This window comes from Rana temporaria, chromosome 5 (genome assembly GCF_905171775.1).
Source record: "Rana temporaria chromosome 5, aRanTem1.1, whole genome shotgun sequence".
Lineage (NCBI taxonomy): Eukaryota > Metazoa > Chordata > Amphibia > Anura > Ranidae > Rana > Rana temporaria.
Window position 1 is genome coordinate 288,257,185 of NC_053493.1, and position 24,505 is coordinate 288,281,689.

Genomic DNA, 24,505 nt, shown 5'->3' on the forward strand with positions numbered 1-24,505 from the left:
TTCCCCGTTGTACTCCAGGTATATCCCTCCATCCCATTCTTTCCTCAGCCCCCTCTCTGTGACTCGTGCTCCTCTCTGGTATTATGTAGAAGGCGCACAGTCACGGTGACTGAGTGTCCCAGACACACGATGAGAGGCACGCAGGGACAGAGCTGTCAGTGGACCCCGCCCCCTGTCCGTCGTCACTAAGCAGGGACACGGAGACCGAGTAGTGATTGGTGCGGTTCGGTGACGTCATTGCTGTGTTCCTGTAGGCTCCTGTGGAGGTCGTGTTATGTATTCGATGGGAGTGTGAAGTCGGTGTAGTGAGTCGGGCTTCATGGCTCACCGGTGCCTGCAGCTGTCTGGCCTGTGCCGGCCTCTGAGCGGCGCTTTCCTCCCTCTAGTGTCTCATAGCCGGCGCCCCGGGGTCTGCTGTGTGAGGAAGGTTAGTAACCAGAATGACCATGGCTGTCATCTTACTGACACCTGAGCCCGGCTGTACACGGGGCGATCACCTGTCATAGTCTCCTATGGCCATACAAGATCTCTTCTGTCACATAGGTGTTCTGACTTGTGAGGCTGAACTCACAGAGAAAATGTCCATGTGACTGGCAGATGTTAAAGTGGAGGTTCACCCTAAAACAATTATATAACATTACATCCAGCATACTAACGACATGTACAGTATGCTGGTATTTTTTTATATTTTTTGCCGTACATACCGTTTAATTGTTATTTTCTTCCGGGTTCTGATTCCCGCGGGACTGGGCGTTCCTATTGAGAGCTTAGATGATTGACGTCTGGTGAAAAACTTCCCATGCTGCATGAGGCGCGTCACCAGTTTTCCGTAAATAGCCGACCTGCGAGTCGGCGCTATACCGCTCCTGCGCCCGCCGTGTAGAGCTGACTGTGCAGGCGCCATATAGAGCAGACTCGCAGGTCAGCTATTTACGGAAAATTGGTGACGTGCTTTATGTGCCATGGGTAGTTTTTCACCAGACGTCACTCATCTAAGCTCTCAATAGGAACGCCCAGTCCCGTGGGAATCAGAACCCGGAAGCCGGGGGGAAAATAACAATTAACTAGTTACCGACCGCCCACCGTCGTTATACGTCATCACTTTAAAGATGGATATCTCGGTAACGGCAGCAGCTGCTGCCACAACCGAGATATTCATCTCTTCAGTGGGCGGTCCTGTACACCATAACGGCGGTCTCCGCGGCGGATTCGCCGCGAGATCGCCGTTATCGGTGGCGGGAGAGGGGGCCCCTCTCCCGCGCTCTCCGCCGCTTACCATAGCGGCGGAGGAGATCGGGTGCGCTCGGCAGCTGACTGGGGTTGCGAGTGAAGGAAAAATGTCCTTCACCCGTCCCCATAGCTCTACGTCAAAACATCAGTCCCGCCCAGCGTCTTAAAGGCACATTTTTTTTTTTTGTCATTTAAAAAAATGACAGTTTCAAATTTTTTCTTTTTTTTTTGCATCTAAGTCTAAATATAAGATCTGAGGTCTTTTTGACCCCAGATCTCATATTTAAGAGTACCTGTCATGCTTTTTTCTATTACAAGGGATGTTTACATTCCTTGTAATAGGAATAAAAGTGATACATTTTTTTATTTCAGTGTTAAAAATTGTAAAATAAATACGAAAACCCCCCAAATTTTTTTTTAAAGCGCCCCGTCGAGCTCGCGCGCAGAAGCGAACGCATACGCGAGTAGCGCCCGCATATGAAAACGGTGTTCAAACCACACAAGTGAGGTATCGCCGCGATTGGTAGAGCAAGAGCAATAATTCTAGCCCTAGGCCTACTCTGTAATTTAAAAAATGCAACCTGTAGAATTTTTTAAACGTCGCCTATCGAGATTTTTAAGGGTAAAAGTTTGACGCCATGCCACGAGCGGGCGCAATTTTTAAGCGTGACATGTTGGGTATCATTTTACTCGGCGTAACATTATCTTTCACAATATGTAAAAAAATTGGGCCAAATTTATTGTTGTCTTATTTTTTAATTTAAAAAAGTGTTTTTTTTCCAAAAAAAGTGCGCTTGTAAGACCGCTGCGCAAATACGGTGTGACAAAAAGTATTGCAATGACCGCCATTTTATTCTCTAGGGTGTTAGAAAAAAATATATATAATGTTTGGGGGTTTTAAGTAATTTTATAGCAAAAAAAAATGTTTTAGTCTCGTAAACACCGAATCTGAAAAACAGGCTTGGGGCTTAAGTGGTTAAATGGTATGTACGGCGAAAAAAAAAAATACCAGCATACTGTACATGCCGTTAGTATGCTGGATGTAATGGTATATAATTGTTTTAGGGTGAACCTCCACTTTAAGGACAATGTTTACGTGTGATTAAAAATAAGGCTTTTTCCTTTATGTATAGCGTTATAACTCCTGTCAGTTTTTTTTTTTTTGGTCATCTGTGTCTTATTGGGAAGATTTTCCTTCCTGTCCTGTAGCCAAAACAGGAAGTAAGAGGAAATGAGCATCTTCAATCGGTTTGCAAAAAATTAAAAGTCAGCAGCTACAAATACTGAAGCTGCTGAGGTTTAATAAAAAGATACTTACCTGTCCAGGGATCCAGCACTGTCCTCACCTGGGCCAGTTCTTCACCGGGTTTCAGGGTCCCCCAGCATGTCTGCTGTGAGAAGCTGGCCATGACTTCTTGTAGCTTCACAGATGGCTGCCCACTGCGCGTGCACGAGCCACACTGCATTTTGTGAATGGTCCCTCAGCCTTCTGGGACTTGTCCCCCAATAGACTGCAGGTGGGGAGAACTCCTGGGGGAATCGCCTAAGTGATTCCAGCATAAGTGGGAGAGGGTACCTTCCAAAACTAGGTACCCCCCCCAAAAAAAAATACCCAGAGGCCACATACCCTCTGGCCCTTTCAGACACTAATCTATGTTTCTCTGTTGCTTTGTTTATAGTGGTGGTTTCTAGAAGCCTCATGTCCCCAGTCTCTGACAGTTTCCTTTGCATGTCTGCAGTCTCTGACCGTCTCCTGTATTCCGCCCCCAGGCTCTGCCTAATTCCTGTTGTGTGTCCGTTGTCTCTGATAATGAATAGTCACTGAATTTTATGCGCAGCCCTTTGATGTCGGGGGCTACAAATAAGACCTCCCATATCCCAGAAAGTTAACCAATCACAACAGTGGTTTCCAGCTTATAGAGGGATCTTGCTATGGAATATGCATAGTTACAAATTAACCCTATGTTTATTTCTGCTTTAATCCCAGCATTTGTCTTCTGGTCCCAATCACTCGTTTATTCATAATAACACTGTACTACTCGGGGGGGGGTCACCCTGATTGCTTTTACAGCCACGATGACTGTAAAAGCAATCGTTTTCTCACTCTCTCCAGCTGCGTTCCTGCAGCCATTGAAAACATACTGTGAGAGCTGTGGTTGGCTCATCACCCGACCTCAACTTCTCGTGTTCGGCCGGCTTCTCTGATAAGACTAAGCAAACACTAATCTTCCTATACAGTGTGGGAGATGTCTGTGGATATTACAGTGGGGGTGGTGTCTGTGGATATTACAGTGGGGGGAGGTGTCTGTGGATATTACAGTGGGGGAGGTGATGTCTGTGGATATTACAGTGGGGGAGGTGATGTCTGTGGATATTACAGTGGGGGAGGTGATGTCTGTGGATATTACAGTGGGGGAGGTGATGTCTGTGGATATTACAGTGGGGGAGGTGATGTCTGTGGATATTACAGTGGGGGAGGTGATGTCTGTGGATATTACAGTGGGGGAGGTGATGTCTGTGGATATTACAGTGGGGGGAGGTGATGTCTGTGGATATTACAGTGGGGGAGGTGATGTATGTGGATATTACAGTGGGGGAGGTGATGTCTGTGGATATTACAGTGGGGGGAGGTGATGTCTGTGGATATTACAGTGGGGGAGGTGATGTCTGTGGATATTACAGTGGGGGAGGTGATGTCTGTGGATATTGCAGTGGGGGGAGGTGATGTCTGTGGATATTACAGTGGGGGTGGTGTCTGTGGATATTACAGTGGGGGGAGGTGTCTGTGGATATTACAGTGGGGGAGGTGATGTCTGTGGATATTACAGTGGGGGAGGTGATGTCTGTGGATATTACAGTGGGGGAGGTGATGTCTGTGGATATTACAGTGGGGGAGGTGATGTCTGTGGATATTACAGTGGGGGAGGGGATGTCTGTGGATATTACAGTGGGGGAGGTGATGTCTGTGGATATTACAGTGGGGGAGGTGATGTCTGTGGATATTACAGTGGGGGAGGTGATGTCTGTGGATATTACAGTGGGGGGAGGTGATGTCTGTGGATATTACAGTGGGGGGAGGTGATGTCTGTGGATATTACAGTGGGGGAGGTCATGTCTGTGGATATTACAGTGGGGGAGGTCATGTCTGTGGATATTACAGTGGGGGGAGGTGATGTCTGTGGATATTACAGTGGGGGAGGTGATGTCTGTGGATATTACAGTGGGGGAGGTGATGTCTGTGGATATTGCAGTGGGGGGAGGTGATGTCTGTGGATATTACAGTGGGGGGAGGTGATGTCTGTGGATATTACAGTGGGGGGAGGTGATGTCTGTGGATATTACAGTGGGGGGAGGTGATGTCTGTGGATATTACAGTGGGGGGAGGTGATGTCTGTGGATATTGCAGTGGGGGGAGGTGATGTCTGTGGATATTGCAGTGGGGGGAGGTGATGTCTGTGGATATTGCAGTGGGGGGAGGTGATGTCTGTGGATATTACAGTGGGGGAGGTGATGTCTGTGGATATTACAGTGGGGGAGGTGATGTCTGTGGATATTACAGTGGGGGAGGTGATGTCTGTGGATATTGCAGTGGGGGGAGGTGATGTCTGTGGATATTGCAGTGGGGGGAGGTGATGTCTGTGGATATTGCAGTGGGGGGAGGTGATGTCTGTGGATATTGCAGTGGGGACTATATATGGTGGTGATCCGAAAAATGTATGTGCGTTATAATTAATCGAAATTAGTCGATTAATCCATAAAAAAAATCGATTAATCGAACACGAAAACTTTAATCAGTAACAGCCCTAGTAAACAACGATCCCAGGAAATTACATATTGTTTACTACTGTCCATGTGATTGCTGATTGGCTTCAGCGATCACATAGTACCAGGGCCACCCCCAGCAACCCAGGGCAATGATCAATGTTTTGCTGTGTTCCCAGAGCATGCTGCTGTGCTCTTCCATGGAGCAAGCATACACAGGGATGTATGGGTATGTCCACCCACATCAGCGCTCTTCCTGTCTGGCTGTTTATGTACTATGGCCGGACCTCCTAAAGACATCTGAATGGGAGTGTACAGATGCTGCAAAAATGATCCCCCCCCCCTGTTGCATTTGGTGGGCAGTACTACCGTCAAATTCAAGTGAATGGGGCCAATCTACAACTGCAAACCAAAAGCCTAGGATCATGATGACAGCACGGTCTTTCCATTAAACGGGTATCAGGAGGTGACAGTGTCAGCTGCACTTGTGAAAAGCAATTGTAATGCATCAATGCAAATGTAGATGAGCTGTTAGGAAGCCCAATCCTTTTCAATAAGCTACTGACCGAAAGATCAACATGCTGTCTTGTATAATGATGCAGCACAACGCATGGGACTGCTTTCCTATGGGCTTTGCCTGACCTTTTATTTCCAAACATGACACTGACCTAGATCGAACCCTGATCTAGATATTTTATCCTTTTTTTAATTATTATTTTATACAGTGTTTCTTGTTCGCTATTCTGCCTGTGACTTCATGTTGAGTTCCTGTATGTCTGATGTGCAGGAACATAGGCCTCTTGGTTACTTGTATAATGTGTTGTGTAACTTGACTGCATGAGCCACAGGGCATTCCTAAGATGATTTATGAGGTCACTCAGCTTAAAGCAGCATAGAAAGTGTAAAGTAAAACTAAAGGCAAAACTTTTCTTTAGTTTTGGATGGAGTTAAGATGGGTTTGAATATCCGCCAGACTTTCATTGCTACCTCTGCCCCTGTTAGGTAAATGTCTCTGTTTGTCATGTTCATCATTTTCATTGAAAGTAAAAGAACATAATAATGTTAGGTTGTCCCCAGAAAAGTAATAGAGGGGAAATCCTCCAATGGGGGCACCAGGAGATTCCATTCATTTGCAGGGATTTTCTCTCACTGGGGTAGTTTGGGAGGGTTAACCCCCTGTAATTTTTTTTTCTTTGCCATCTGGATCCCATTGGAGAGCTACCTTTTACTTCCTGTCCCATAGGCAGAACACATATTGTGATGAAACTCTTCTATCCTTTACAGCCAAGGAAGCTGCCATCTTTGCCTCTGATCTGCAGTTGCCACAGTATTGCACAAATGATCATTTATGACACCAACCATTTGATGGCATGACAGTTTGGTTGAGACCACAAGCAACTGTGACAATTACCTTTCTCAGTATACATTGACTGGGGTAGATTCAGGTACATTTGCGCTTTTTTTGCGGAGGCGCAGGGCAACGTTTTTGCCCTGCGCCCCCGCAAATTTACTGCGCTGCCCTTGATTCACGGAGCAGTAGCTCCGTAAATTGCGTTGGCGCACCAGCAAAATGCCCGGCTCAAGCGCGCGCAATTTAAATGATCCCATAGGGGGCGGGAATCATTTAAATTAGGCGTGTTTTTGCGCCGATCGTAGAGTGCATGCTCCGTCAGGAAACTTTCCCGACGTGCATTGCAGCAAATGACGTCGCAAGGACGTCATTTGCTTCAAAGTGAATGGGGTCCAGCGCCATTCACGAATCACTTACGCAAACTACGTAAATTTGAAATTTCGCGACGCGGGAACGACGGGTATACGTAGCAGGGGCAGCCTTACGCGAAAGACACCGTATGGAAACAACGTAAACTGCGTACGCAGGGCTCACGTAGCGTTGTGAATCGGCGTTAGTATGCAATTTGCATACTATACGCTGAGCACAACGGGAACGCCACCTAGCGGCCATCGCAAGAATGCAGCCTAAGATATGCGGGCATAAGAGCCTTATGCCGCGCATATCTTAGGCTGCAGTCGGCGTAACGAGGTTCCTGAATCAGGAGCATTCGTTACGCCGGGGCAAGTAAGCAATTGCGCTGTGTAACTATGGTTACACAGGCACAATTGCTTCTTGAATCCAGGCCAATGTAATTTGAGGAAATTGTTAAATTGATGGGTTTAGTTCTGCTTAAGTGGACATCTAGCGACAGAGAAAGGTACTACAGGGGACAGCTCTGATTTAATGGTGATTGATGCAGCAAAGCTACATTTTATTTTGGGCTATTTTTTTTGTCTGGAGTTCTTTTTTACCTCATGGCAGCCATCTTTCATTGTTCTACAAATACTGACATGTCTGATTGTTTGCAAATGGGCTAGTATTAGTGTTACCTGTTTGTATTATTTACAGGAAATTTAGTAAAAAATCTGTTTTCTTCTATGTATTTAAATTTTAGTATGCAGTATGTTGCACTCTTGCATTTTTATATTTTTTTAATGTAGGTCTGTGTTTTATTCATTATATACAGTATATGTGTTTTTGAGCTTTCAGAATATTTTTCATGCATAGTAAAATGTATCTATGTATTTTAGATTCAAACTCAAGTGAAAAGAATAAACAGGAACTCCTTACTGGCTAATGTGATAGCTGCATACACAAGGTTTTGTGCCCAGCCTCCTAAAGGTAGGTAATCCGAGGCAAAAAAGGTTTTAGTTTAGTAGGCAGTTTTTTAAAGTAGTGTGTAGTTACCAGCTTATATAGTACTTGTTCCCTGTAACTTTTTTTTTATTTTTTATTGCGGCATTTTAATAGTATTAGCAATTTATACAGCATTTTACATATTGTACATTCACATCCATCCCTGACCTCAATGCAATCACGGGGAGGACATGCAGATTCCATGCTGATAATATCCTGTCTGGGATTTGAACCAAGAACCCCAGTGCTGTAAGCCACCGTTTTTTTGTTTTTATATTTCTATTTCTTCTGCTTTTTCCAGACATATCTTCAATATTAATCAACATTACTAATTTTAAAGCTTCATTTAGGAACAATCACCAGTCAACCTATTCCTAGCTGAACATATCACTAAAATGTATAAACTTAAACACTCACTAATACTGCCTTTAATATTCTAATGTTAAAAACAATGGGTTCTAATTGAATTCATCTTAGAGTTCTAAGAGAACTTTGAGGTATAATTATTGAACCAATATCTGATCCTTTTAACCCCTTCACGCCGACCGTACGCAAATATGCGGCCCCACTGGACTGGGCATTTTTCAGTGGGGCTGTATTTTTGCGTATCCCCCTTTGTGCTGGGACCCACAACGGCTAACGTTCTAACGTTTGGGACCCACAACGGCTGGTTCCAGGTCACCCGATCGCTGTGATGGCCTCTAATTGGCTATTGTAGTGATCAGTCACTGTGAAGCTCGCCCCTCTGTCTTCTGTCTCTGTGAATGGACGAGAGATACATTGAATCCCCCCAGGGTACGCCGCCACAGACATTTATCGCTAAACTGTTAAACTTCCATGACCGAGACGCGGTTCTCCGCCTCACCAGATTGAATGGAAATATCCCTTACAAGAATGGCGAGATCAGGGTCTTCCCGGACTTCTCGGCGGACGTCCTGGAAAAAAAAGAGCTCTCTTCAACGAAGCTAAGTGGCAATTACGGGTGCGCCATTACTCCTATGCCATGCTCTTCCCGGCCAGGCTTCGGGTGGTAGGGGATGACAAGACACTTCTTTGACGCTCTAGAGGCTGTCTTTGCATGGCTGGAAAATAGGGCAGCTCCTGCTCACGACCTTGCCTGAGGTTTTTTTTTTTTTTTGGCTGACAATCGCTGGGATGCATCAGTCATGTAATACAGGCGCAGACATGGTAGACTCTTACCCCCGGACTTTCTACGGAGCTCGGGACAATCCGCACTACAGGTACTGTGCCTTTTACCCCTTCTGCAGGAACTCACCTTTCTTTGTTTATTCCCAGTCAGTACGGATCCCTCTTTTCCCTGTGGATGCAGTCCTTCTCTTCTGCTCCCATCATTCCTAGTCTTGATTCATGTACAGTGCTCCCCCTCCGTGCCTGTCTGCTCCTGTCCCTCTGCCCTTGCCTGTACATTTGTTTCTTAGCCCCACTATATCATCTTGCATGGCAGGTTTCAACCCGTCATGACTCCCAGGACATGGACTCAACCCTCATCATCCTGTTATGTTCCCCGTGTATGCTATCCTGGAGGCCTAAGCCTGGGGGTCTCACTCCTCGCGCTGCTGCTTGCTCTGCAGCGAATAATCGCTCCCTTAGATACGAGTATCCTTACGGGCCTCTGTGTTTCCAATGTAAATTGTACTGTTTGTTCTAGTACACAAGAATGGTTTCCCTGGTCTGTCCGGCTCCGGTTTGTCAAGACTGCCTATTGTCTGTCGGGCAGTCGAGCCGGCCACCCCAGTGTGTTATTGTTTTTTTTTTTTTATTCCTTTATGTTTGTTTGGTTTACTGTTTTCAACAGGGGTCGACAATATCCGGGTGCCAGGTCGCAATTGCGACAAGAAATTGTGACCTGGCGCCCGCCGGTAATTGAGCCCGCCGCGATCGCGCGGTGGGGGCGCACGGAGGCACAGGATACTGTGTCTCCGTGCGCCCCCACGGCGGGCCCGTGACGGCTGGTAATTGAGGCCGCGGCTTTGCAGCCTTGTGAAGTCCCAAGCTCTTCCTTCTGTCAGCTGGCGCAAGTTAAACAGCAATTATAATATGTCATTTTTCACTATTTTCACTGCTATCTCCTTCCCTCTAATTAGAACCCCCAAACATTATATATATTTTTTATTCTAACACCCTAGAGAATAAAATGGCGATTGTTGCAATACTTTCTGTCACGCCGTATTTGCGCAGCGGTCTTACAAGCGCACTTTTTTTAATTAAATAAGACAACAGTAACGTTATCCCAATTTTTTTTTATATTGTGAAAGATAATGTTACGCCGAGTAAATTGATACCTAATATGTCACGCTTCAAAATTGCGTCCGCTCGTGGAATGCCGACCAAACTTTTACCCTTTAAAATCTCCATAGGTGACGTTTAAAAAAATCTACAGGTTGTATGTTTTGAGTTAGAGGAGGTCTAGGGCTAAAATTATTGCTCTCGCTCTAACGATTGTGGCGATACCTCACGTGTGGTTTGATTGCCACTTACATATGCAAGCGCTACTCATGTATGCGTTCGCTTCTGTGCACAAACTCGTTGGGACAGGGGCGCGTTTTCTGGCGCCTAATTTTTTTAGCTGGCTCCTAGATTCCAAGCAAATTTGTCAAACCCTGGTTTTCAATGGATATGATATATTGAAGAGTATTACATGTTGGTGTTTATTTGCAGATATGGGTATTCTATGCTGCGCTGACCTGTCAGGAGATGATGTGCTGCCGGGGACCCGGTGGTGCGCGGTGCGGCTGCCTCTCCTGTTCGCCCTGGGCGGTGTCGTGGGCCCCCTCACTTGTGGGGGGGGGTCCGGGGCGCCTGCGCGTGGGCTCTGGGCGGCGGAGATGTGGATATTGATACCAGGGTGTTATGCCTACTTTGAAGTGTATTGCGTGGAATGTGAGGGGGCTCAGGGCTAGACCTAAACGCAATGCTGTCTTTTCTTTTCTCAAAGCACAGCGGGCAGAGATTATGGTGCTGTTAGAGATGCATCTTACTGGCCAGCTAATAATGTCATTAAAGAAACCTTGGGTGGGATGGGTGTACCAGGCACCGTATACCGCCAACTCTAGGGGAGTGGCTATATAGGTAGCTAAGATGACGCACTTCATCTTACTTTTGCTTAGATCTGACCCTCAGGGCAGGTTTCTATTCTTGCATGCTAGGGTGAATGACTTTGAGCTGCTGGTAATGGGGTTCTATATACCCCCCCCCCCATTTCAGTTTGCGGTTCTGACAGAAGGGCTAGCTTTCATGTCCCAGTTCCCCACTGTTCCAGCGCTATGGCTGGGAGACTTTTAATAATGTAGCAAATAGAGACCTGGACAGACTCACAACGACCCCTTCTGACGCCTCTGCCCACTCGCAGACCAGATTTGGTAAGCTCCTTCTTCTTGATCTGGCTCTGGTGGACACTTGGAGACATTTACACCCCTTAGACAGGACATTCTCATGCTTCTCGATGACGCACAATACTATGTCATGAATAGACCTTATATTAATCTCCCGCACTCTCCTTTCCATTCTTGGTAACGTCGGGTTTAACCCTTGTATATTGTCTGATCACGCCTCCTACTGGATTGAACTTCGGCTTGACTCGCCCCCGCCTTCCTACACGTGGAAGCTTAACCCCTTTTGGTTGTCGGTAGTTCCTGACTTGGAGTGGGACTTCTTCTTCCAGAGTAATAGGGGCACTGCTCCGCTCGGGGTGGTATGGGACTCATTCAAGTCCCATGCTCGTATGCACTTATCCCAACATATTTCTAGATACCGGAAAACTTTGACACGGGTGATTGCACAGGCAGAACACTCACTTGCGACCGCAGAACGCAAGTTCACTAATGATCCCTCCCCTTCCACGGCGGCTCAGTTAAAACTACAGGCCAGGATGGTGAATGGTCTTCATTTTGAAAAGGCAGAGAGGAAAATCTTTTACAACAAACGGAGGTCGTATGAGTGCGGAGAACGGGTGGGGCGCCATTTGGCCCATCTGAACCACAAACCACCGACGGTGGCCTCCCTCTGTACCTCCTCAGGAGCTTTGCTGACGGACCCTGTGGAGGTGGCTGGGGAGTTCTGCTCCTTTTTCCCATCTCTATACTCCTGTACTGCTAACATTCCTGGGGCGGAGATTGCTGAGCTGTTGCATGGCATTAATCTGCCCACTCTCACACCATCCCAGGTTGAGATGTTGGAGGGCCCCCATTACCACGGATGAGATAGCGGGGGGCATTGTCCTTGTTTAGCTCGTCCAAAGCGCCTGGCTCAGATGGCCTTCCCCTTGAATTTTATGTGACCTATAGTGAAACCCTAGTCCCTAAGCTTCAGGAGTTGTTTGCGCACATATTCGAATCCGGATCACTGCCCCTTTCCATGAGTGAAGCCTATATAGTGCTTCTTCCTAAGCTGGGTAAGAACCCAGAACTCCCAGAATCATACCGCCCGATATCCCTGCTTCAATTGGATATTAAAATATTGGGCAAGGTCCTGGCGCTACGTCTGAATACCGTTATTCTCACATTGATCCATCCGGATGAGACTGGGTTCATGCCAGCTAAAAACACGGCCTATAACCTGCGCAGGCTCCGTATGAATATCCAGGCTTGTCACGATCAGATAGGGTCCAGAGCTGTGGTGTCTCTTGACGCAGTCGAATGGGAGTATCTGTGGGAATGACTGGCGCGTTTTTGGTTTGGGCCCCGTTTTGTTCAGTGGTTTAGTCTCCTATACCAGAGCCCGTGCGCCAGGATCTTGGTCAATGGCAGGGTGTCTAGCCAGTTTCCTCTGTCAAGGGGTACGCGTCAGGGGTTGCCCCTGTCTCCCCTACTTTATGCTCTGGCTGTGGAGCCTTTGGCCTCCTCCCTCAGAGCACATCCAGGTGTTCAGGGATTACAGCGGGGAGATCTGGTGGAGAAAATGAGTCTCTATGCAGATGATATGTTGGTATAGCTAGCTGATACTGGTCCTTCCCTGCTGACGGCCATTGAGACCATTCGGACCTTTGGTACCTATTCTGGCCTGAGTATTAATTGGGATAAGTCCCAGATCCTTCCCATAGACATGGACGCTCCCTCAGTGATGCAGGCCTCCTCCCCACTCAGAGTCAGTTCCATGAAATATCTTTGAGTCATGATTTCCCGCTCACCGGAAGATTTTATACAACACCTTAAAGCTAAGACTCAGATTTGGGCCAAGCTACCCCTTGGCGTCATGGGTTTGGATTAATCTTATTAAGATGGTCCTCCTCCCCAAGTTTCTGTATGTCCTCTGGCACTAAATTCATTTGTTTGGGGCACTTCCCGTAATAAATTATCCTGGCAAACGTTGAAGAACCCCACTGATTTGGGGGACGCAACTTTGCCCGACTTTAATCTGTACTACCTGGCGGCGCAACTCTCCCACTTTTCTACTTAAACAGGATAGGGACCGATATCTGGCCCTGATATGCTCTTGGCATGCCAGTGAACTCTCTCACCCCTTTCAGATTATCCTAAGGGATTCCACCAAAACCTGGGCGTGGGGTCTAGACGGGGACTGTTGTATAATCACTGTAGAATTTGGGAGGTGGTGAGGCGTAGACTGAATCTGCCACATACCCACTTTCATACACCCCTATGTGATAATCCTGGCCTAGGTGAATTGATGACCGTGCCTGACCATGCTCTGTGGCTCCGCTGGGGGGTCAGGTATCTGTCGGATGCTTATCGTAACAATGTCCTGAAGTCGTTCCAACAGTTCATGGGCGACTTTGGCCTCCCCAACTCCATGCATTTTCGTTTCCTCCAGCTCCGCCATGCCCTCCAATTCCGCGATGCCCCCCCTGATATTGAACGATTGGACATTCTAGGTGTTCTGACGGGAAAGGATTCCCGTAAACTTATCTCGATTATTTATACTTCCCTTCTTCACCCATCCGCGGCGACTCTTGCATTTATGCTGAAAGATCGCTGGTCGGGGGATGTGGGCGAGCTGGAGGACGACGAATGGGAGGATGCACTTGACGCCTGTAGAAAGGTCTCAACCAGGCTTTCTGACCGCCTTACACATCTCTATATCCTGCACAGATCATACCTGACCCCAATCCGACTGGCCAAGTACAAACCTGACTATAATCCCCTCTGTCCCAGATGCAATAATCCATCCAGCACCTTTTTTCACATATTGTGGGCGTGCCCAGTTTTACAGGATTACTGGACTCATATTGTTAAATTTAGGGTTGTCCCGATACCACTTTTTTAGGACTGAGTACGAGTACCGATACTTTTTTTTCAAGTACTCGCCGATACCGAATACCGATACTTTTTTTTAAATGTCCCCCCACAGATGCAGCCATGTCCCCCCACAGATGCAGCCATGTCCCCCCCCCCATATCCAGCCATGTCCCCCCCCCATATCCAGCCATGTCCTCCCCCCATATCCAGCCATGTCTCCCCCCATATCCAGCCATGTCTCCCCCCATATGGGCGCCCATCTTGTCATGGATGAATTTAACTTGGGTTGTCCCGATACCGATACTAGTATCGGGACCGATTCCGAGTATTTGCGGGAGTACTTGTACTCCCGCAAATACCCCCGATACCGAAATAGAATACTTAGGATGCAATTCTATGCCCCCATATTCTATTTCGGTATCGGGGGTATTTGCGGGAGTACGAGTACTCCCGCAAATACTCGGAATCGGTCCCGATACCGATACTAGTATCAGTATCGGGACAACCCTAGTTAAATTCATCCATGACGAGATGGGCTCCCCCCTGACGTTGTGCCCCAAGCAGTGTCTACTGGGGCTTTTCCCAGATCCAGACTCTGACAAATTTCACAAAATATTCCTTCAAGAATCTTTTTTATTGCCAGATTACTAATAGCAAGGAAATGGCTTCAAGCTGTGCCCCCAACGCTGCAAGAGTGGATGTCCGCTGTCAATCAGGTTCTACCATACAAAAAAGAAATTTATGCCCATAGGGGCTGCCCTGCCAAGTATGGCAAGATATGGGACACCTGGTTAGGCAATGCTGCCACTTGTGATGTGATACCTGACTAATACTCTTAGGGCCAGATTCACAGAAGAGATACGACGGCGTATCTCCTGATACGCCGTCGTATCTCTGTGATCCGGCCGTCCTAACTATGCGACTGATTCATAGAATCAGTTACGCATAGATGGCCAAAAGATCCGACAGGTGTAATTGACTTACACCGTCGGATCTTAGGATGCAATTCTATGCCGGCCTCTAGGTGGCGATTCCATAGCGGTCGGCGTAGAATATGCAAATGACAAATTACGGCGATCCACGAAGATCCGCGCGTTCGTCGCAATCCCGTACGTCGTCGCTAGTCATTTTTACCCGTCGCAAAGTTACACCTGCTTTAACATGGCTTATCTTTAGATTAGCCATGTTAAAGTATGGCCGTCGTTCCCGCGTCGAATTTCGAATTTTTTTTTTTTTTGGCGTAAGACGTCCGGGAATACGAAACGCCGTAACGTGCGTCGCATTTCAAAAAACCGTCAGGGCGCCGTAATTTCGCGCAATGCACGTCGGGAAATTTCCTAACGGAGCATGCGCAGACCGTTCGGCGCGGAACGCGCCTAATTTAAATGGTGCCCGCCCCATTTGAATTAGGCGGGCCTGCGCCGAGCGCATTTACGTTACACCGCCGCAAGTTTACAGGTAAGGGCTTTGTGAATCAGGCACTTGCGCTGTAAACCTGCCGCGGTGTAACGTAAATGGGATACGTTACACCGCCGCGGTGTAACGTAATTGTCTGTGAATCTGGCCCTTAGTACCCAATTGTGTGTAAAACATTGTCTGCCTAGACTCTGTACGTAAATCCACCGTGTTCAACTTGCAATATGTACCACCGATTTATTATTGTATACCCTATAAACTGCTTTTTTTTTTTTTTTTTTTTTTAACTCTTTTCAATAAAACACCACGTTATTTGTAAAAAAAAAAGAAAAACCTCTTTAAAAATTTTAATATTTTCACTTTTGCAAGTTCAGTACTTGGCTATTCTAGGCTATAATGTGTACATTTTTTATTGTTGACATTTTAATGTTAAAAATGTGCCCACTTTAAGCAAAACATGTTCATTTTTCAGGTTTTGAAAAATACTTTCCAGATAGCAAGAATGGCAAAAAAGAAAATGATTCCAAAGTGAAACTGAAAGGTATATTTGTTCCCTAAAAATAATGCATGAACTAGGTTTATAAATCCGTTGGGGCTTTCATTCTTTGGTAGGGTGTTAATACAAACATGTTAAAGGGATACTATGGGTTAGAAAACAAAACATGTCCTACTTACCTCCACTGTGCAGTTCGTTTTGCACAGAGTGGCCCCTAATGTCCTCTTCTGGGGTCCCACAGTGGCTCTTGCGGCTCCTCCCTCGCAAGAGCTAACCCCCTTTTTTGGGAAGCTCTCTCCCAAAGGGTGTTACCTTTTGTGGCTGCGCTCCCGTGTGATACACTCGACAGTGTATGACTTGGCCCCGGCGTGCTACGTCATTGATTTGATTGACAGCAGTGGGAGCCAATGGCTGCGCTGCTATCATCCAATGAAGAGCCAACTAGAGCTCGGTGAAAGCAACTCGGGATCGCGCCCAAGGAGATTTGGGTTTCGGGTAAGTAAAACGGGGGCTCATAGGATGCATTAAGGTGAAAAAACACAAAGCTTTACAACCCCTTTAACCACTAGGGTACCGCACACTGTCAAATCAATGGGATATTTATTATAGCAAAAAGCAAAAAATAAGAACCGCACAGGTGATCAAATACCACCAAAAGAAAGCTCTTTTTTTTTTTTTTTTTGGAAAAAAGGACGTAAATTTTGTTTGGGAGCCACGTAGCACGACCACGCAATTGTCAGTTAAATCGATGCAGTGCCGGAAGCTAAAATTTCGTCTGGGCAGGAAGGGGGTGTAGGTGCACAGTAGGCAAGTGGTTTAGTATATATTTAAAAATACTTTTCCTCCAGGTTGACTTGAAACTGTGACTTGTGGAGACATTTGATAGCAATAATTGTTTTGCACAGCATTCTTAAAGGAGTTGTAAAGTCGGAAGTTTTTTTTTATCTTAATGCATTCTGTGCATTAAGATAAAAAGCATTCTGTGTGCAGCAGTCACCCCAGCACCCCCTAATACTTACCTGAGCCCCCTCTCCGTCCAGCGATGTCCGCGAGTGTCTTGTGTACCCCTTTAGCAAGCTGCTTGCTGTAAGGGCGTTTTCGACAGAAGGAGGGGCCAGGAGCACAGAAGAGGAGGATCCAGGCTGCTCTGTACAAATCTACTGAAACAGAGCAGGTAAAAGTATAACATGTTTGTGTGTTTTTGTTATCTTTATTGAAAAAAAAAAGAGACTTTACAAACACTTTAAAGATGAACTCTTTTACAATAAAATAGATATCTATCTTGTATAAAATATATCTATAAAAATACTTGTAAAAAAAAATAATTATATATATGTGTAAAGAAAATTATATACACACCTTTTTTAATATATAATGACACACATAATAATTTTTTTATATTAAAAAAAAAAAAAAATATATATATATATATATATATATATATATATATATATATATACTGTATTTATTGGCGTATAACACTCACTTTTTTACCCTGAAAATAGAGGGTAAACTGTGCCTGCGTGTTATACGCAGGGGGCTGTGTAAAGTTTTTTTCCTGAAACTTCCCTCTTAAAGTTAGTGTGCGTGTTATACGCCGATAAATACGGTATATATATATATATATATATATATATATATATATATATATATATATATATATATATATATATATATATATATATATATATATATATATATATATATATATATATATATATATATATATATTTAATATAAAAAAATAATTATGTGTGTCATTATATATTAAAAAAGGTGTGTATATAATTTTCTTTACACTATATATATATATATATATATATATATATATATATATATATATATAATAATAATATTTTCGGCAAAGTGCATCCTGAATTTTTGGTTTTGGCACCAAATTTTTTATTTATTTATTTTTGTTGGGTGCATGACTACTTTTGTTACATGACCAGAGTCATGAAGATTGAGCAATTGTTACTAGTATGGTATTTCTATATTTTGTTACATGCAAGCTTTATCTTCCTATTTTTTTTCTCCCTTTTTAATCCCTCTGTGAAGATACTGTAGGTAGTGAAAAGCATTCCTCTGGTGGCAGTGGGGACTTTGGAGGCGGTGGCAAAAAAGGTGGGAAGAAAGATAAAGATTGGTGGTCAAGGATTTCTAAGGTGACTTCCCTTTCTTCTTTTTTGCCTTTTAATTTTGCCTTTTATGTTTGCTATTTTGAAAGAAGCAAATAAAACGGCATAGTATAGGTACAAAGTAGTATGATATCCAGAATTTCTGATAATGAAAGTGAACAAAATCTGTAAACCTTTATTTGTCCCAAATCTCGTTGACTGCTGGACTTTACTGAGCACACATCTAATAAATAATAATGGCATATAAATGTTATTGTTTTATTGACAATTTGTCAATTTAATTTGCAGGGGGAAATTCCTTGGGATGATAATAATTTCCGAGCCATTTTCCTGAGTTCTTTAGGGTTATGGATTGTTGCCACTTACTTCATCTTCTATAGGAAAACTCAAGTAGAGATCACATGGAAAGACTTTATTAACAAATACCTGTCAGAAGGCCTGGTAAGTAGGAAAAGAATGCTGACTGTGTGACTGGAGGAATTGTACTGTTACCAATAAAGCGGCATCAAACCCAAAATTGTAATATATTGCAGCTTGCCAATCATTCGCTATGGTGGCTGCATTAGTGTTGTGTGGTGTGTGTGTGTGTGTGTGTGTGTGTTTTTTTTTTTAACTGGTGATCTGGCCAGTAACACTGTATTAGAGTGCCCCACTCTGGATGAATGAACATGGGGGACAGCAGCGTTGTCAGTTTGAGGGAGGGGAGTGTTAAATGTACTAGTAGATTTAAATACAGTAACTAATTGAAGCCAGAGTCCTTTTCCCACTTTATAATCCATTACAGCAAACCACTGTTTCCTTTTGGAATAAAGGTTTTACATGAATACATAAAAGCTGAACTTTGTAAGCACTTCTGCCAATGTTAACCACCTCCCACCAGGCCTATTAAAATACGGCTGTGTGGGAGCGCCATTATCCTGGGAGGATATCATTTGAAGTTCGTTGTACCGTCCGACACTGGTACCAGTCACAGTGATCACATGTCAGTTGTTCACATTGGCTTTCATTCATAGCGCTACATTGTGTACTATTGACTAGTAATCACATGGTACAGAGGCCAATCACAGCTGACCTAGTACACGATGGCACATAAATGGATGCCATTCATTAAAATGATTTCCTTTAACTATGGGGAGACTGTGCTGCTCCCTGATCACTGTTAAAATTTGGTATAATTTTGTTCAATTTCCCAAAATTTCCCAAAAATGTTAAACTCGCTATGCCTCTTATTAAGTTACTTGGTTTCTACTTTTCAAAAAGGGATCGTTTGTGGGGAGGGGGGTGGTATGTGTACTGTCCTGCCATTTTTGGGCCTCAAAAAATAAAATGGGCCATCAGTACACCAGGATAACAAAAACATTTCTTTCACTCATGGTTAGTGTTTGGCTGAAGCCATTTATTGTCAATCAACTGTGTTTACTCTTTTTAAATCATAATGACAATGGAAATGACCCTGATCAAAAGTTTACATACCCTGGTGATTTTGGTCTGATAACATGCACACAAGTTGACACAAAGGCCTTTAAATGGCTATTAAAGGTAACCATCCTCACCTGTAATCGATTTGCTTATAATTACTGTGTATAAAAGATCACAACGAGTTTCTGGACTCCTGACAGACCCTTACATCTTTAATCCAGTGCTGCACTGATGTTTCTGGATTCTGAGTCATGGGGAAAGCAAAAGAATTGTCAAAGGGAAAAGGAATTCTATAAAACAGGAAAGGGATATAAAAAGATATCCAAGGAATTGAGAATGCCAATCGGCAGTGTTCAAATTATTATTATTATATAGGATTTATATAGCGCCAACAGTTTGCGCAGCACTTTACATCAGGTAAATCAACAGGGCTGCACACCCCAAAAAAATGAAAACATGAAAAAATTCCCCACAAGGTTTTTTAGCAGCAAAATAAATAAGATATGCAGTTGTATAAAAATGTAGTTTACTTTTATTTAATGATTGAAAAAAGATTCACATATACAAAAAGTTTAAAATATGAGCTCTGGTTGCTGACATGAAAACAGGGTAGCCATAATTGATGGTAACATTATACACCGTAGGAACAATGTTTACCATATACGTTACACCATAAGATGCATTTACCCCAATGCATTTTGACCCCCTGCATTTGTGGTCTTCTTCGGGGGGGTTTTAATGTTCTAGAAAATATATCAAAACCATTTTTTTCACTACTTATAATTCATATTTGGTAGTGTACAATAAAGATAGAATGCTACTTCATGTTTACGGCTGGGTTCACACTGGTATGACAAGACAGCCGTCCTACTTTGGATCCGAATTTACCCTGCGACTTGAAGCCTACATACGTCCTGTCGGAACCATTGACGTATCGCGGCATAGTGCCTCCATATACTGTCAGAATGTTTATACTGAAATATAAAAATATTATTGTATTTATGGAAATACAGTATGTAAATCTGTGCTTTGGGAGAGTTACAATATCAACGAAGAAATCCAAAATTATTTTATCCGTGCTATTTTGAAGACAAGTAACACAAATGAATATTGTTCTTCAACTATATATATATATTTAGTAACTAAAGATATAGTGCAAAATTAAAATCAGGTACAATTAGTGATAATACAAATTGATATACTTCTTCAATCAGAGATTAATGATGGTTAAATGTTCAGATAATATTTACATTATATGACAAGGTATATTCACAGTTCTTACTTAAATCACCCTGGTATATTTAAAACCTGGTAAAACTTACACTATGTTACCTCTTCTTAACAAAAACAGATCTCCTCTTAATACTCTTTATATACGTGTACAGAACAAAGGACATATTGTTCACAAGCTTGACAAATACAATCAAACTTATTTTAAATTTCGAGAGAATTTATTTTCATAGACATCACCCTAAAACCATGGTACAACTGTTGGCATTTAGCTTTTTAAAGACTAACACAATTTGTGTATGTCTCTTAATATTTGGAATATAATTATTTCATACTGCAGTTAAAAATAAGATAACTCCAAATTGTTTTGCCAAATATATTTAAATGGTTTTAGTTATGTGTATGTAGAAACATTCAATTGCCAAAAGGTAAATAAACAAAATAATACATTACCAGTATTTAACAGTTCTTTCTGTTTGAGAAGCAAAGTCCCAAGAGGGACCTCTTTCACCATTGCTACATGTTTGCGTTCAATCTCTCCCTTCCAGCTTCCTTCAGAGATCCTCTAAGAGAGAGAGTCTGTCCAGAGCTCGAGAGCCCGATCAGCGACCCTCAAAGATTGACCCCCCCTCGTGTTCTCTGAAATTACTTTTTAACACACCCAAGAAGTGGGTGTGTATCTCACATTACTACGTCATTGACGATGTCAAATGATGCTATGTTAGATAGGCTGTCATAGCAACCAACTATGCGTCCATTTTGAGTAATGCCACTTTTAACCTGTAGGGGCGGTGGTGTATAAGGAATAATTCCTAATTTTAGGGTCATCCAGGGCTAATAATAATTTATGACCCCTTTTGACCTAAGCCTTGAAAAACACAATGAATTGTCTTTTATATGTCAAACAATGTCAAGTTTCAGCAGACAACATGGCTATTTCTCAATTAATGGTTGAGATAAGGTTTATGATCAACACTAATGGTTTGGGAAGTTCCTTTGAACTAATACCAGAATTTAAGTTAAGCAGTTTCTAATACTTTTAAGCTATTATAGGATCTTATACTTGGGACCCTTGTTACGATAATGTCTATGTATTAAATGGGTTTATATATGAATATATAATTGATACATAGATATACCGTGAAGATATATTTAAAAGGAAAATTATTTTAAATAGACAGTGCCACGGTAATTATGCCCCATGGCATCATTATACAAAGACAATACCATGTTTTGTGTTAGTCTGTATCAGTCCTTTTTTATCTTGTTTATCTTGCTAAGTGTCCAAAACCTTTGAGTTATAACCTGGGGAGTTTGGTTTAACCAGACATCCATAGTCTCTTGTAAAGACATAAAATCCTTGTCTTTTCATGAGCTCATGAACTTTAGAGACAAAATGGTGTCTCTCTTGTTCATAATCTACATGAATAGGAACAATGTGAAAAATATACAATATGCGACTTTATATGTATTCTTTTAACCCCAAATTTTCCGACAGTCTGCCTTTCAATGAACAGGGATCCGACTTGGATCCCGGCCAATACCAGGCACTGTTTGGTATAAATCCTGAGGGGGAACTCCACGCCAAATAAAAAAAAAAAAAAAAACACGGCATGGGTTTCCCCTCCAAGAGCATAGCAGGCCCTTGGATCTGGTATGGATTTTAAGGGGAACCCCCTATACTGAAAAAATGGCGTGGGGGTCCCCCCAAAATCCATACCAGACCCTTATCTGAGCACGCAGCCGGCCGGTTAGGTAAGGGGGTGGGGACCAGCTAGCGACCCTTGGGGTGCAATAGGCAGCAGACTGGGTTGTTTACATGCTGCAGCTGCAATCCGTTGCTTTGCGCCCAAAGAAAAGTTGCTTTGCACCCGCCGACTGCTACACATTCAAGTCGGTGTGGAAGTCTCGCAAATGCCCCGCAACCACGTGCAATACATGTGGTTGCGGCGCATTTGTTGGCAAAAAATGGGGTTAAAACAGGCAGTGAGGGAGCAGTGGATGGCTTCCTCACCGCCTGCCAGTAGGAACTGGAACGTGAACATAATGTGGATCGGGCTTCAGAGGCAAGGGAGACTTGGATGCATGTCTAATTCTACCTTTAGGCCCCTTCTACATGCCTGCTCATTAAGGAATCTGTCTGCTGATCCCCGCTAAGCAGGCAGATGGCTGGTCTGTGTCCACACCACTTATGCAAAACAGACACAGCGTATTCTCCTCTATGGGTGTGGGATGTAAACAGACCGCCGGTCTGTTTACACCTAACTGCCATCCGATCTGCTTATGGTTGGGAACGTCTCTTTAGCAGATTGGTTTGGATGTAGGCAGCTTCTGTTGGAGGTGAAAGGTGTGCTGGGGAGGGGCTGTCGGTGGCAGAGGAATGGGGAGGCATTTTAGCAGCAGGTTGGTTGGAGGGACAGAGCGCAGTGGTAGGGGGGCCACTTTTAAAGGTTAATGACTCTAAACAGTGGATTGTAATCGGCTGATCAGAGTTATATGGTTGTTCAGCAGAGTCTGCTGAGCAATTTTGCTGTAAGTTTATGGTCACTGAAGTGAAGGGACCAGAAGCTTTAAAGCAGGAGAAATGAAGTCCCGTACTGTAAGCAGTGTGTAAGGACCATACGAACCTGGCAGTGAAGTTTTTTTGTATATGAATTTGTTAAAATCCTTTCAATGAACACCCCAATAGTCTAGCGGGGATTGTTTTTTCTCAACAACAATGGAGTTACTCTTTAGATGCATACTTGGTGACAGGCCAAGGAATATGTAATAACTTGGTGAGTTTAGGTCTACTCTAATAGCTTCGCAACTGAAAGACGATGGCAAGTTCTACCTTCACCATCTGCATCCTTCAAAAAAACGTAATGTTGTATATTATTAATCAGATGGGTCTCTTCAATCTGTAAACCATGTTCACGTGACTACACTTGCTCTCTGTTCCTTCTTGTTGCATATTATGTTCCTATTTGTCACTGATTGTGCACAAATGCAATTTTCTGATGTGTGCTTCCTGTTGTACGTAGGTGGATCGCCTTCAAGTAGTGAATAAGCGCTATGTACGGGTTATCCTTGCATCTCACAAGACACCTTGGGAAGGGGTAATTTTACTTTTTCGATGTGAATGTGTGAATTAATATTGTTGAAGCAGAGTATTTAAAAATGCTTTTATCCTGTTGGATTGCTGGGAAATATCAGTATTGTATTGAAAGTATTAGGGCAGCATATCCTCCCTTACATTTTCAGAACTTCAGCACAGGAGGCACAGACTTGTAGGAAAGTCACACGGCTCACTCCTCCCATAGTCCTTTTTTTCTGCCATTGGTGAGATCTACATCCAGTATCCAGACCTGCATTCAAGAACATCTCTCTCCTTTCCATACTTGCCACATCTGCTACAGGAGTAGGAGTGGGTTCTGTGAAGGTCTGCACCTCCTCTTCACAGCTTAGGTCTTATCTTTTATTACCCCTGAACCTGGTTTTCTGGGGTCCCTCAGCGGTTGTCTCGGCTCCTCCCTGCAAGAACTAACCACCTTCATGCAGGCGCGCTCCCGTGATACAGCCGGCGGCTATAGCTGCTCACTGTATCACTCGGCCCTGCCCCCCGACGCGTCATTGGATGTGATTGACAGCAGCGATAGCCAATGGCTGCGCTGCTTTCAATCAACCAATGAATGAGATGAAAAGCCAGCGTGTTCACGGCGCGGGACTTTCGAGGGGTCAGGTAAGTAAACGAGGGGGCCCGCTAATCCTCGGATTTTATTTACCTTAATGCATAGAATGCATTAAGGTGAAAAAACGTGTACCTTTACAACCCCTTTAATAAGATAAAGGGTAGATACATTTATATAGTCTTACAGATGGGTTGCCCTCAAATGACCGATTCTATGTGGCCCACGATGAAATGGAGTTTGAG

At 43.9% G+C, this 24,505-nt stretch overlaps 1 protein-coding gene across 1 annotated transcript in view; it reads left to right on the top strand.

The window, feature by feature from the left end:
- The first annotated feature begins 223 nt into the window (after positions 1 to 223).
- The window catches only part of AFG3L2 (AFG3 like matrix AAA peptidase subunit 2), a 54,365-nt gene continuing 30,083 nt past the window's right edge, over positions 224 to 24,505 (top strand). The window contains exons 1-6 of the mRNA XM_040353938.1: positions 224 to 427; positions 7,576 to 7,666; positions 15,782 to 15,850; positions 17,864 to 17,970; positions 18,232 to 18,384; positions 23,616 to 23,690. Of these exons, the coding sequence (XP_040209872.1) occupies positions 320 to 427; positions 7,576 to 7,666; positions 15,782 to 15,850; positions 17,864 to 17,970; positions 18,232 to 18,384; positions 23,616 to 23,690 (603 nt within the window). The 5' untranslated portion in view covers positions 224 to 319. The remainder of the gene's footprint in view (positions 428 to 7,575; positions 7,667 to 15,781; positions 15,851 to 17,863; positions 17,971 to 18,231; positions 18,385 to 23,615; positions 23,691 to 24,505) is intronic.